Genomic DNA, 13,915 nt, shown 5'->3' on the forward strand with positions numbered 1-13,915 from the left:
CTGGTATCACTGGAGGAGAAAATGTAAACATCAGACTGAAAAGGAAAGGAAGTGTGTTAAATGGGGTGTTTGGTGAGGAGAGAGATCCAGGCGGCTCTTTCAGAAATCAGTGCCAAGGCACATTGGGCAGTGCTTCTTTCAGGATCTTTCTCAGCAGTATTATTCTCTTTTCCAATGAGTTTTTGTTGTTGTTAACTGCCCTCGGGTCAATTTCGACCCATGGCAACCTTGTGGATGAGACATCTCCAAGATTACTTGCTCTCCACTGCTTTGCTTAGTTCCTGCAAATTCATACCTGTGACCTCCTTAATCAGAGTCCATCCATTCTAGTATGCGGCTTTCCTCTCTTTCTACTTCCCTCCACCTTTCCTAGCATTATTGTTTTTCCAGTGAGTTGTGCATTCTCACAATGTGGCCAAAGTACGACAGCCTCAGTTTGATCATCTTGGCTTCCAGGGAGACTTCAGGCTTGATCTGCTCTAGGACCCTTTGGTTTGTCTTTTTGGCTCTTCGTGGTATCTTCAGTACTCTTCTCCACCATCTATTGCTGTATTGACCCATATATAAATAATATAAGTCGACCCGGGATTTTAGGATCCATTTTTGGACATAATTTTTTTTTTACTTATAGTCAGGTACAGTATATGCAGTATATCCCACAGTCCTGGCCTGGGCTCTACCATTCGTCAAACTCTGAATCCAAGCTCTCTCTGTCATGTGAACAGAAAGACCTTTGCTGAACAAACCCTTAAAACCTCCTCCCAGGCCAGCCCAGTAGGGACAACCATCTCTGAGGTGTGTGTGAGGTGTGTGTGTGTTTGTGTGTACAGGTGTGTAGAAGATCCTGTCGGAAACAGGTAACGTCCTAAAGCTGCTTCCCACAAGGCAGGGGGTGGGTTGGGTGATGGAGGTAATTGGTGGGTGTGCTGTTTGCCAACGCTGGGCCGGGCAGCTGAGCTAAATTGTCAGCAAACAAACCCATGGGTTGTGGAATGGGGGCACCTTACTGGGTGAGGCGATGGGCTTCCATGGAAACCAGCTTGTCCTGGTGAGGGTTGGGCATCTTTGGGGCAGAGGGCATTGCGTGGGGCAGCGGAGGAGGAAGAGAAGGTGCGCGAAACGGACAAAGGATGCATTAGTCTTACCAACAGAGACAACGCCCTGCCAGTTGGACTCTGGCCCCTGTGGCTGAGTGGAGGAAGCAGGGAGATGGCACAGGAAGGGAAGAGAGAGGGCATACCTGAGATGAAAGGTGGCTCCATCTTTGTCAGAAGCAGGATGCGTGGGCACATACATGGATGTGTGGAGAGATGCATGCCTTCATAAACAGCCACAGAGTTCTCCCATGTTCAGTCCTGAGCAGGAAGTGTCCTTCTCTTTCTGTTCACATTACAGTGTTGTGGTAGTTGGAACTCTAGACTAAGATTTGAAAAATCCAGATCTAAGTCCCAGTTAGCACTGACACCCACGGGGTGAATTCGGCTGCACCTCTGCTCAGCCTGGCCTATATCTCACAAACTTGTAGTGAGAACAAACTGGTTAGAAGCGAACCATGCACCTTGAGCTCTTTGGAAGAAAGATAGGGCAGAAGTATAACTAGTAAAAATTAAAACAAGCAAACAATTATTGCAATAAGAAAAGAGTCTGCTCACCTGTCCCCTTGTTGACTTTGTCCTTTGACTCAAAAAGCAGTCATTGGATACTCAGGCAATGCCATCTTCTAGCCATTTTGCCATGGTCACTTCCAAAAATAATCATACTGTGGTTTCAGAATGTGCATTTTTTCCTCTTGCAAACATAGGTCAGAAAGTTGCTGATGACTTTTGCATGCAGGAATTAAAACTGTGCAGTTGTATAAAGTCCATATCCGGTACAGGGCCGGTTATGTCACCACATAACAGGCCCAGCAAAGTAACCAATGCACAATGGGACTGATGTGTCTCGGTCTTTATGCACACTGCATTGATCCTGATGCACATCAGGCACTTTTGACAGCGACCTGTTTACACATCTTCACAATTCTATAAAGGATTTTTAGCATCTCTGTTATGTAGCTATATACAGATTTATGTAACAGGTAACATAGGATTTTAGTTTTAATATTTCACAGACATAAGCTCTAGAAACTTCAGAAGTACAGATCTAGGGATTAAAAACACATGTATGTCCAGCTGTACTCTAGAAAATGCAAATGATATTTGAAATGCAGGTTCCCACTGGTTTGGAAAAGTTACTTTCTTTGGACTACAGCTCCTCACAGCCATGCTATCTGGAGGATTCATGGATTTCTAATAAAAAAGTGACTGCTATGCCCTGGCTCTCAACCAAAGCCCTGATCTCTCCTCCCATCTCCCAGCCAAGAAGCCGTGACCAGAAGAAAACTACCCTTTGCCCTTAACAGCTCGATCTTTATGGCTGTTTGCTAAGCTTTGCTTATCAACAGCCCCATTACCTGCCGATTTCAATCTGTTAGCAACCAACTCTGGGCTGGCGTCCGCCCGAGTGGCTCCAGAACTGGGATGGGGCTTTAAAAAAATGCTTGGAGGTTATTTACTAAGGTTCAGAAGCCAGCTTGGTTCTGATGGGCACAAAGATTAGGAGGCTCGCTGAATGCTGCATGATGGGTGCAGAAGCTGTGCCAATGAATTTTAAGCCTGGCAACTCAAGACCCTTTTGACGGGAAATGCCCAGGCCGCCTTCATGCAAAAGGGCCAGAAGCATTGGCTTCAGGCTGTGAGGCATGTCCATTTTGGGGACACGGTGGACCTCCGATCGCCAGTCGCCCAAAGCCTCCCAACCTCCCCAAATTTTCCACAGGATTCTCTGGTTAATTTTTGCCCCAGAAAGCTCACCTCCCAACTGTGCGAAAACATGCAAAAATATCCTCACCACTCCTGCACAAGCAACCTAGAGCCCTCTCCATTCTCCTCTGAAGTCCCTCTCAAAATGGTGACCGCATGGGACACAACGTCACTGCCTTTTGCCACTTTGAGAGAGACTGCAGAGGCAAATGGAGATACTTGAGGGTATTACAAGGTTTGGGGATGATTGGTAAGGCTTGTGGGGGGTTGGTTTACAGTCCACAAGGGCAGTGTCCCCGACCCAATGCAGTTGCCCACTCAATTTAATCTGATGCACTAAGAGTGAAACAACACGGGTTCGATTTCCCCCCATTCCAAAACCTCTGTGGATAATCCTGCTTAGAACAGCCTGTTTGGTTTGGTTCTTAATTTTTGTTTTTGTGCTTGTGTTTATTTCCTTTTGTGTCAACTGCTTGAAGTATTTTTTAAATAACAGCAATATTAACTAAGCAAAACAACAGAGAACCAATATGTAGAGATCTTGAAGCACCTTTGAGACTAACTGAAAGAAAGAAGTTGGCAGCATGAGCTTTCATAGTCTTTAGGCTACTTCCTCAGATGCATTTGGTGGAAATGCATCTCTACCAGATGCATCTGAGGAAGCAGACTTAAGTCTATGAACTTCTTTCTTTCAGTTAGTCTCAAAGGTGCTTCAAGATCTCTCTACATACAGATTCTACAGAGTAACACAGCTATATCTTTGCATTCTACAACAAAGGATCAAGACAACTCACTTTAGAAGGTCATTAAAATAGACTTTAATTTGTTCAATAAATCTTCTCTCCTTTCTACAAACTGTTGTGCGTGCTTAACATTTATTTTACTTCTGTTGCAAATTGCCAAATTTTCCAAGAACAGGATTTTGCCCTCCTGTCACCCACCCCCAAACATTAAACTACCCCAACCACTTCCAGCTTTCAGTTAAAAGCCCAATTGCTACAAAGAAACACACAGCTGGGCTGCTGTTGGCAAGGCACTGGTTACCGTTTCTTAAGCATGGGCTTGGAGTCCAGTCTGGCCCACATGGCAGGCTGACCCAAGCCCTTGGGATGAGGGTCAGCCGTCTCCACCAAACACAGGAGAATGCACTTAAAGCTTGGCGTATGTAATCTGCTTGGGGGTCTTTTTTTCCATGGCGGCTTGGGCAGACTTGATGAGGTCCTCTGTCTGCAGCATGCTCATGTTCCATGTGGCCTGAAGGATGGAAGAAGACAGGAGTCAATGGGGGCAGAAAGCATATGAAGTGACCCTCTGCCCTCGGACTCACCATTGCGCTGTGAAAGCCACCCTGCCACAACTATTCAGTGGCTGATGGAGAGTGCATGGATTGGAGGAGTGCCTGGCTGTGTTCCCACTGCCAGACGCAGTGATAACAAGCATCTGTTGATTTTTTCCAGGGCCCTCAGTGGAGCTCAGTGGAAGACATCCCTGCTTTGTATCTGGTTATGGGAACACAGACAGGTGCTTCTCCAATCTTCCCCACCAGCCACCAGCAGCAGAATGGCTGTTTGGGGGGCTATTGCACTACTATGGCGAGTCCAAGGGGGGGATGACAGGCATGACAGTCCTGCATGCAGAACTCAGCCATGCAGGATCTCAACCAATGTGTCAGATTTCAATTTGGGGGTGGAAAAGGTCTTCCAAAAAAAAAGGCAAGTTCTTAAGATCAAGAGACGGAACTTTACCTATGTGAAATTTCCCATCACCTTTATAATCAGAGTCCTCTCATTGACTGCAAACCAGCTTGTCGTACATTAGGAAATTTATGCCAGTCACAACTAGACCAAATGCAAGACAGAGCTTAGAATTTAACCAGATCTGTTTGCACATTCCCTTTGAGCATATCATACAAATTGTTTTCATCTCATTGATTTTCTTTTGGAATCAGCACTAGCAGAAGCAAATGCAACTGGACTTTGTCTTAGCAGCAGAACAGGAGCGAGGGAGAAACCTGTTCGTGAATTGCAAGGAGATGCTTTATACAGAATTGATCCAGTTTGTCACCAGCTTCCCTGACTGGCAGGGGCAATCCTCAACATTTTCCAGGTCCGGTTCCATGAGATGGAGATGCCCAGCACTGTGCATGCCAACTCACTCACCATATACTTCAGGCCTTCAGCCACAGGATGGTCTCTGGAGTACACAAGGTTGACTTTGGAGCCTTGCACGGCAACTGGGCTCTTGCTCGCAATCTCAACAGCCAGGTCGAAGGCACTCTGCATCATGGCCTCCTTGTCTTGAAACACACGGCTGGGGGAAAATAGGTTTGCAATGGTCAAAGCCATTTCTGATATTATGGATGACACCATCTCATGGCAGAAGGGAGTTAAGAAGGTGGGGTAAAAAACAAACACTTGAAGCTGTTTTGCCAGATCAAACAATAGTAAAATTAATACTAGTTTTGTTTTTCTTGGGGTGAGGGAGGAGAGACAGAAGAGAAAAGAAAGGATATTTTATTTATAGAAACTAATGGTACATCTACATTGTAGAAGTAATGATGTTTGATACCACATCAAGTGCTATAGATTCATCCTATGGAATCCTGGGATTTGTAGCTTTACCAGGTCTTTAGGCTTCTCTGCCAAAACGTGCTGGTGCCTCACAGAATTACAAGTCCCAGGATTCTGTAGGATGATGCCATGGCAGATAAAGTGGTGTTGATCCGCATTATTTTTACAGTGTAGATGCACCCTTAGAGTCTTGTGGAAGCTTAAAAGACTTAACGAAGTATTAGCATAAGGTTTTGTGGACTGCACACTTCTTCATCTGACATTTTTAAAAATGAAATAAACAGATACAACCAACAGTCACCAAAAATCCTGTTTAACCACTATGGCTGGAATTGTCTATCTTATACAAAGCCATCTGAGATGGGGGCCTTTTCAAGTTTGCAACAACAAATGTATAAATTACATCATGTTCAGATGAACAACTGTTTCCCTTGGTCATTTCCCATAAGAGAAAGATACCCAAATGTTCTACTCTTTCCTCAGAGGGAAAGTAATACAACTCTGGGATCATTTTCATTACCTTTCCCCCATGTTTTCTCTCTGAGGGCTACTCAAACCGGACTCAAGGTGTGGCTGCAACACACATTTATACAGTACTGGCAGGGAACCGGCATTCAGACACATATGTATATCATGTAGATGGCATCTGGAGCGCCATCTCCTAATGCTATTCTTCCCCCCAATACACTTTGAAAGACATACAGACTCCTCTAAGAAGGACATTTCTGTTTTGTCTGAGAGCAAGGGAACCAGTGAAGATGTGGCCAGCTATTTTCCTGTGGCTGAACTCCATGCAACAGGCATCAGCCAGGCTATCCGGGGGTCCCTGGCAGATCCCAGCAGATGACATCCTTTCAGCACATCCAGCTATTGAAAAATAGCTGGATGCAACCCTGTTGAACAAACAACACAGAAATGGCTGTCCTCCTGACAAGCTGGGCTGGCGATTCCACAATGACCAAAGAAATGAGTTGAGGTGGCATAAGTCCAACAAATGCCATCTTAACTCACCAGCAGGATGCCTGTTATTTGCTGTTCAAATTTACATCCTATCTCCTAGTAATTTTAATTAGTGAATTTGCCTTTTCCGTTGCTGGCAGTAGCCACAAAAAGGAACAAGAACAACCTCTTGCAGAGAGGGCTATGACTCAGGAGGAAGCATTATTATCAGCCGGTGCAATTAAGAACGGGGAAATGAAGCCTTTAGAGGCGCAAATACCTGACCAAACCGCTGCTCTCGGCCTCTGGAGCCATCATTTTCCGGGCCGTGAAAGTCAGCTCATTCACCAGGCTGGGAAGGGAGCAAAAAATCAATAGGCTCAGGATACGTTTTCAATAAAGAGGAAAGGTGTCTGTAAGTCCACTTGCCCATAGAAGATGAAACTTAACCAAGCACCAACCTCTGATTTCCAATGATGCGAGGTAACCGCTGTAGAACGCCAACGTCCGCTGCCATCCCTATGTCCACCTCCTGGGGTAAAAGGTAGAAAGAGGTATATATATATATATGAAATGACAGGAAAGGAAAATGAAACAGCTCTTGAATGGAAACAACAATCTATGCCAGTGGGAGGAGAGGCAGATAACTAAGGCTACCAAGCCAGGCAAACCTTCCCAAGGGAAGAAAGGTATTTGGGTCCCTCCTCAAAATCACACACCTTAATTTGGAACCAGGTATCCTGGGTACAGTAGCGGATATCGCAGGCTGAGATGAGATTCATCCCTGCAAAAGGAAAAAAAGATTCAATAGTGCTGCTCAGATTTTAATACAGGTTGAGTCTCCCTTATCTGAAATGCTTGGGAGCAGATGTGTTTGGGTTTTGGAATATTCGTATATGCATAGTGAGATATCTTGGAGATGGAACCCAAGTCTACGCATGGTACTTATGTTTCATATAAACCTTATATACATAGCCTGAAGGTACTTTTATACACAATATTGGTAGCAATTTTATGCACGAAGCCAAGTTTGTTCACAATGAAACATCAGGGTCCACTATCACAGCCATAATTTTGAAGTATTTCAAATTTCAGATAAGGGAGATTCAATCTGTATATTTACATCCTAAATGTCTTCCTTCCATTGTGGAACTCGTGGTGACATATTTATTCATATATTTATATCTCCCACTTTATCTGAATATCTCAGGATGGAGTACAAATAAAACCAATCTAGCAAGGCATTTATCACCTCCTGGACCAAGATATGTGGAGATTCCCATCCGGGTACTGACTGGCTCCAGCCCTGCTTAGCTAGAAGCAAGGTATATTTTCCATCTGCTTTCAAGACGCCAGACCTATCACTCATGAAAAAGGAAAGGCAGTGATGTACTGGAAATGTGCAGAGCCAAAGGTTTGTTTGGCATGACTTAAGTACAGCAACACTGCCCTCTGGGGTTAGAGAGTCTGTTCCAAGAAGAGAGAAGGGGGAAAGAGCCAAGCCCCAAAGATTTGCCAGTCCATGGGGAAAGGACCTGCCTGTTCATCCCCCTGTAAGACCACTGCCTGGATTCACACAAGGCAGGGTATCTTCAGTATTACAAATGGGAATATTTAAAGAAATGTGCAGTTAAGCAGGTGACCTCAGTCAAAAAAGTGAGTAATTCAGGTTTGTGTGGTCTAGTGGTTTAAGTGCTGGACTAGGAGTGCATCTACATTGTAGAAAAATGCAGTTTGATACCACTTTAAGTGATGTAGCTCCAGCCTATGGAATCCTGCAATTTGGCCTTATAAACAAAGTCTTTAGCCTTCCCTACCAAAGAGTGCTTATATCTCCCAGGATTCTGTAGGATATATTCATCACAGTTAAAGAGGTGTCAAACTTTGGGAGACCAGGGTTCAAATCCCTGCCCAGCTATGGAAATCCACTGCTAAATTTGGAGAAGCCACACTGTCCTAGAGGAAGGCAATGGAAACCCCTTTCCAAATAAATCTTGCCAAGAAAACCCTAGAATAGGAGTGCCATATTTTTTGGAACCAGTGTGGTGATGTGGCTTGAGTATTGGACTAGAGGCTCTGGGAGACCAAGGTTCAAATCTTCCCCCAGCCACAGAAACCGAGAGTGACCTTAAGCAAGTCATACTTTCTCAGCCTCAGAGAACGTCAATGGCTCGCCTCATTCGAAGAAATCCTGCCAAGAAAACTGTTGGATAGATAATGTGGTCTTAAGTCAAAGTTGACTTGAAGGTACATAACAATGCCATGACAACATATAGGCTGGTTGGGAGTGGGATCTTCTAGAGAGGCTGGTTAATAATTCCAGTTGGCAGAACTCCTGTGGTCTCTCCTCCATCGTATGCATCCCTTGAGAGCTGACATTTTGGAGGAGAAGCAACTGCTTCCCTTTCTGCCAGTTTGCTCCCTTCTTAAATAGGCAGCTCCTTGTTCTCCTTTCTTGGACAGAGCCAGTGTGGTGTACTGGTTAGACTGGGAGTCTGGAAGACTAGGCTTCAAATCTGGAGCAAACACAGTCCAGATGTGGAGCTGGGGAACACCAACACTGTTGACTCCTGGGATCCTGACAGGGAGGGAACAAACATCCCCAGGTGAAGGGAGGCTGATGGGACACATTTTCATAAATACACGTTTTTGCACAAAAAAAACAAGAATAGAGAAGCAACTTCTACTTATTTGAATGACACCATTGGCTACCCATATCATAGTTATACCCCAAACAAAGGGGGAGCTGTGGGGTGGGCCTCAAAGTTAGGAAGACAGCTGAGTGAAGTTCCAGGGCTTACCTCCTCCGATGCAGGCCCCATGGATGGCAGCAATGACAGGCTTCGTACACTAAAATGTAGAAAAAGAAGTAAGTCCTGGAGGGACTGCTGCCTTGGCTTCCCAGTCATGGCATCCAACTCCTTCCCCACCTTCTCCAAAACAGTGAAGGTCTCCTGATACTCCCGGATCTTCTTGCGGATGTTCCAAGCCTTCCGGGCCGTGTCGTCTCCGTCCACCATCACAAAAATGCTGCCCATCTCCATCAGGTCGATGCCTGCAGGAGAGCAGGAATTATTATGGCAAGAGAGGTATTTTATGACTGAGCAAGATTTGAACCCTGGTCTGAGTCATTCCTGGACACAAGTAATCGGGGCAGGGAAATACAGTAAAACTGCCCTACAAATTTCCCCTAAAGGAGGAGGAGGATGATGATGATGATGATGATGATAATAATAATAATAATAATAATATTAACAACAACAACACTTTATTATTTATATTTTCCCACCTGTCCCTGGGGATTGAGGTGGGATTATAACAAAGATAAAATACAGGAGAGCAAGGATAAAACACAATAAATCAATAATAGCTAAATAAATCCCCTGAACCTCCCCATCTTAAATTAATAAAATTCACAGTTAAAATTCTAATCTATTATGATCAAGTGGAGTGGACCATTTAAATCGGATGGGAGATCCATCACAGGAACCAAGGTGGAAAGGCCTACCAGAAGAGATCCGTCTTTACTGCCTTCTTAAAGGCATCTAAGGTAGTAATAAAACGGATCTCTTCTGGAAGGTCGTTCCATAGTTTTGGGACTTTTCCAGACTCTGTGTGTCCGAGAGAGAAATCTGTCAACATTACTCAGATTTAGCCTAGATGATATTCACCGATTCTGTCCTTTTTTTGGTCATTGCAGAGGTTGATGTTCTCTTCCTCCTTTTGCAATGATCAAACTTCCCCCTGGACTCACCATTTTCCTGTGATGACTGCCCCTCTATTAAGTGGCTAGTAGAACATGGGGACTGGAGATGGATCTGATTAGGTTCCCACTGCCAGACACAGACTGATACTGTAATATCATTTGCCAAGATCCTTTGGATGTCAGCAGACGATGTCATTGGCCAAGGCTTGGCAATGAGGAAATAGCAGACAGATCTCTAATCCCATGTTCCACCAGCGAATGAATGGCCACAGGCTGTTACAGCAAAATGATGAGTTCTGGGGTAGTGAGACAGAAGCTGTGGCAGAAGTTTGTCTGTGGAACAACTAGAAAAAGACCTTTCCTGTCCTCCCTGCTTCGTCTCACCTACCTGATGTGAAGATTTTCCCAGCGCCAGATATCACCACTGCATGGCATTCAGAGTCCTGAGAGACCTTGTTGAAACACTCCACCATCTCTCTGTGGCAAAGCAGAAAAGAAAGAGAGGGGGGTTCAGGTGGACTGGGAGAATCTCTCACCCATTTGGAGCATGGGAAGGGGGAAAGTCACTTGGCTAACACTGAAACATAGGCCAAAATCCTATACAGCTGTATGGAGTGTGACACTCTGCATGCACAGAATTCCATGCCCTCCCCTGCAACATCTGTCAAACCCCATAGAGTTGCTGCTATAGCCAGTAAATATTGCATATACTCATGCATAAATCTAGTCAAAAAATTAACCCCAAACCCCAACTCATTACTGCATAATGAAAATACATGTCTCCACCCGCAACAAATACATGTTGTGTCATGCCTTCCTCCATCCCTGTAACTTCTCACACCACCCACATCTTTTCCCGACTCAAACAAACTCACTCTTCATGTTCCATGACTGCCATATATGTTACCTCCAGAAGGCAGCGTTCATTGCGTTCCTTTTCTCTGGCCGGTTGAGCTCTACATGCAAGACTTTCTCACGCACTCGCTCCAACTTCAGGGTCTCATAGGTGTCCACAGCATTGCGCTTTTCCTGTTGCTGCTGTTGCTGCTCCTGCGATGGCATTATCCTTAAAGTACGGCAGGGAACAGCGCGGACCAAGAGATCTGGGGAAGGGGAAAGTGTAATTTTAGAAGCAGTGAGCAACCTTCCCAACCTCGAATAGCAAGTAACTTGAATCCTTCGGAGAAAGGTCTGTGACTCAGTTGTGGAATATATGTGATGCATGATAAAGGTTCTTCAACCCTTAGCACCTCCAGGGAAAGCGTCCAGTTTGAAATCTTAAAATCTGTATTATATTGCGTGAGGCCCAGCTCAGTATCTTCTAACCAGTGTTTCCCAAACTTTGATCCTCCACTGCTTCCCAAACCTGGGTCCTTCAGATGTTTGGGACTTCATCTCCCAGAATTCCTGACTGGTGGCCAAGCTGGCTGGGGCTTCTGGGAGCTGAAGTCCAAAACACCTGGAGGACCAAAGTTTGGGGATGACGACTGGTCTGCGCTAAGAGCAGCTTTACTTACAGTTGGATTAGATGACTCACAGGGTTCCTTCAACCTCCGTGACAGCGCTCCTCACACTTTGGTGCTCCAGAGATTTTGGATTTCTGCTCTCAAAATTCTTGTTGGGCAAACTAAGCAAAGGCTTCTGGGAGTTGAAGTCTGAAACACCTGAAGGACCAAAGGTTGAGAGCCACTGCTCTGTAATTCTGTTTTCCCTTTTCCCAATTGCATTTGCAAAACTCAGATGCGTTCACACTCTTAACAATGTGACCAGGAGTGTGAGAAGGCCCAGTGTCTCTTCACCCTTAAGATCTGCCATTGGCCATGGTTGAGGACTCTGGGAGTTGTCTGTTGTTGGCGCACCTTTGTTCACAGGGGGGTTGCCTTTGCCTTCCTCTGAGGTGGAGAGAGTGTGACTTGCCCTAGTGAGCTGCCATGGCTAAGTGGGGAGTCAAACCCTGGTCTCCAAAGCCGCAGTCCAATGTTTCCCAAACTTTGGTCCTCCAAATGGTTTGGTTCCTGACTTCTGGCTAAGAGACAGGGGCTTCTGGGAGTTGAATACCTGGAAGAACAAAGTTTGGGAAGCATCACTCAAACCAATACACAACGCATAGTGACCCCTCAACAAACAATATGTTAATGCTCTCCTCTTTTATCCATCCACCACATCATCCAGAAGGGCTCACATCCTTGCACCCTTCCAAGATATTAATCAAATTCCCATCCCTGACACTTCAGTACCTCTGGTGAACTTTGGACATGCGATACACCAAGTGTCCGGCTCTAAGGTATGTTTCTGATCAGATAGGATTGGTTCATCATGTTTTTCTCCCATGCGCTCAAGCCAAGGTACACAGTACAAAAGTGCTATTTCGCCACAGGAGACAGAAAATCCCACAGCCGTCTTGTCGGTAAAAACAGAGCCACAAAACTAAGTTAACAATTATTCTGAAGTGTGGTGTAGTGGTTTGAGCACTGGACTAGGACTCTGGGGAGCAGGGTTCAAATCCTGGCCTATGGAGAGGGCCTACAGTATAGGTATCTATATTTAATTCAATTTCTATGCCACCTTTCTCCCCGAAAGGGACCCAAGACGGCTCACAAAACAATATGAGATGGAGGAAGAGGCAGCAGAAAGCGGCTCAAAGTACAGTATCATAAAAGACCTCCTGGGGGATACTGGGAGATATATATATATATATATATACTGTATGTATATCAATGTGTGATTGTGCATAAATAAAAGACCTGTTTATTTCCCCCTCCTCCCTCCAGTCTTCCTGGGGGATGCTGGGAGTTGCAGTCCAAAGGGGCAATTCAGGATTTTAAAAAGGGTGTGTGTGTGTGTGTATGTGTATAAGACCTGTTTATTTCCCTTCCCCTTGCTGGGGGATACTGGGAGTTGTAGTCCAAAGGGGCCATTCCCTAATTCAAGTTTTAAACATATGTTTAAAACTTGAATTGGGGATGGCCCCTTTGGACTACAACTCCCAGCATCCCCCAGCAAGGAAACATACCTGTTTATCCCCTCCCTCGCTCCCTTGGGATGCTGGGAGTTGTAGTCCCAAGGGCCCTTTCCAGCCCGACTCACTTTTCTGGAGCAGCCCCCGCACGACGACGCCTCCGACCCCGGCCATGACCGACTGAACAACAAGGCGCAGCTGGGATGGAAGGAGCCAGAAACCCCGCCCCTTTTACTCACCTGACCACCTGGGTCACATGACACTCCCTAAACAGAGATGGCTTCCCCAGAACAGAAGGGGAAAAGGGGGCGGACCCATAACATAACGCGCCAATCAGCGCCCGCGGCTGCTCTTGAGCGACAGCAGCGAGCGCCCTCTGCTGGGAAGGGTCAGTGACTTCCAAACTTTGATCCTGCATTAATATTAGACTTCAACTCCCATGATTCCTATCTATTGGCTGCATTGGATAGGGCTTCTGGGAGATGAAGTCCCAAAAAATCTGGAGGAGAGCAAAGTTTGTGGATCCCTGCTTCTCAACATGGACATCTTATACACTGTATATACACTGCAGAAATCAAGCAGCTTGAAACCAGTCATGGCTTGATCTTGTGGAATTCTGGGACTTGCAGTTTGGTGAGGTATTATTCGCAGAGCCAGCTGGTGTAGTGGTTTGAGGGTTTGATTTCCCCAATCAGCCATGGAAACCCATAATACTGCTTTAATGGCCATGGCTCCATCCTGGGATTGACAGTTTGCTGAAGCACCCAAGCTCTGACAGAAGCTAAATGGCTCACAAAACTACAACTCCCAGGATTCCGCAGCAGAGCCATGGCAGTTAAAGCGGTATCAAAGGGCTGTAACTGTGTAATGTAGAAGACTTTAAACTTCAGGAATGGCAGCCACCTCGCATTAGTCTCTGCTTCTCTTAAGGACCAGTATG

The 13,915-nt window shown here is 45.5% G+C and overlaps 2 protein-coding genes across 3 annotated transcripts in view; both read right to left on the reverse strand.

The window, feature by feature from the left end:
• Positions 1-3,371, reverse strand: part of LOC121915165 (galectin-4-like) — a 12,502-nt gene extending 9,131 nt beyond the window's left edge. The window contains exon 1 of the mRNA XM_042439113.1: positions 1,653-3,371. The gene's annotated coding sequence lies outside the window, so the exon portion shown is untranslated. The remainder of the gene's footprint in view (positions 1-1,652) is intronic.
• A 224-nt stretch (positions 3,372-3,595) lies between these two features.
• On the reverse strand, positions 3,596-13,204 carry ECH1 (enoyl-CoA hydratase 1). Of its 2 annotated transcripts, XM_042439116.1 has the most exons (11): positions 13,104-13,201; positions 11,534-11,680; positions 10,924-11,119; positions 10,405-10,493; positions 9,241-9,365; positions 9,112-9,160; positions 7,030-7,094; positions 6,772-6,842; positions 6,591-6,662; positions 4,961-5,111; positions 3,596-4,055 (listed from the first exon to the last, which is right to left on the reverse strand). In XM_042439116.1, exons 3-11 carry the CDS (start codon positions 11,076-11,078, stop codon positions 3,951-3,953), a joined length of 882 nt encoding a protein of 293 aa, XP_042295050.1. In that variant the 5' UTR covers positions 11,079-11,119; positions 11,534-11,680; positions 13,104-13,201; the 3' UTR covers positions 3,596-3,950. The 2 variants fall into 2 exon arrangements, with proteins under 2 accessions (XP_042295050.1, XP_042295049.1); XM_042439115.1 differs by lacking the exon at positions 11,534-11,680 and having other exon boundaries at positions 13,104-13,204.
• Positions 13,205-13,915: the final 711 nt, after the last annotated feature.

The sequence above is a fragment of the Sceloporus undulatus genome, chromosome 9, assembly GCF_019175285.1.
Source record: "Sceloporus undulatus isolate JIND9_A2432 ecotype Alabama chromosome 9, SceUnd_v1.1, whole genome shotgun sequence".
Lineage (NCBI taxonomy): Eukaryota > Metazoa > Chordata > Lepidosauria > Squamata > Phrynosomatidae > Sceloporus > Sceloporus undulatus.

Coding starts and splice junctions, on each gene's coding strand:
- ECH1 (XM_042439115.1), bottom strand. CDS start 13,149: ATGGCCGGGGTCGGAGGCGTCGTCGTGCGGGGGCTGCTCCAGAAAA. Junction 11,120..13,103: donor GCGGGGGCTGCTCCAGAAAA/GTGAGTCGGGCT, acceptor CCCCTTCCCCAG/ATCTCTTGGTCCGCGCTGTT. Junction 9,366..10,404: donor TGGGAAAATCTTCACATCAG/GTAGGTGAGACG, acceptor GCTCTCCTGCAG/GCATCGACCTGATGGAGATG.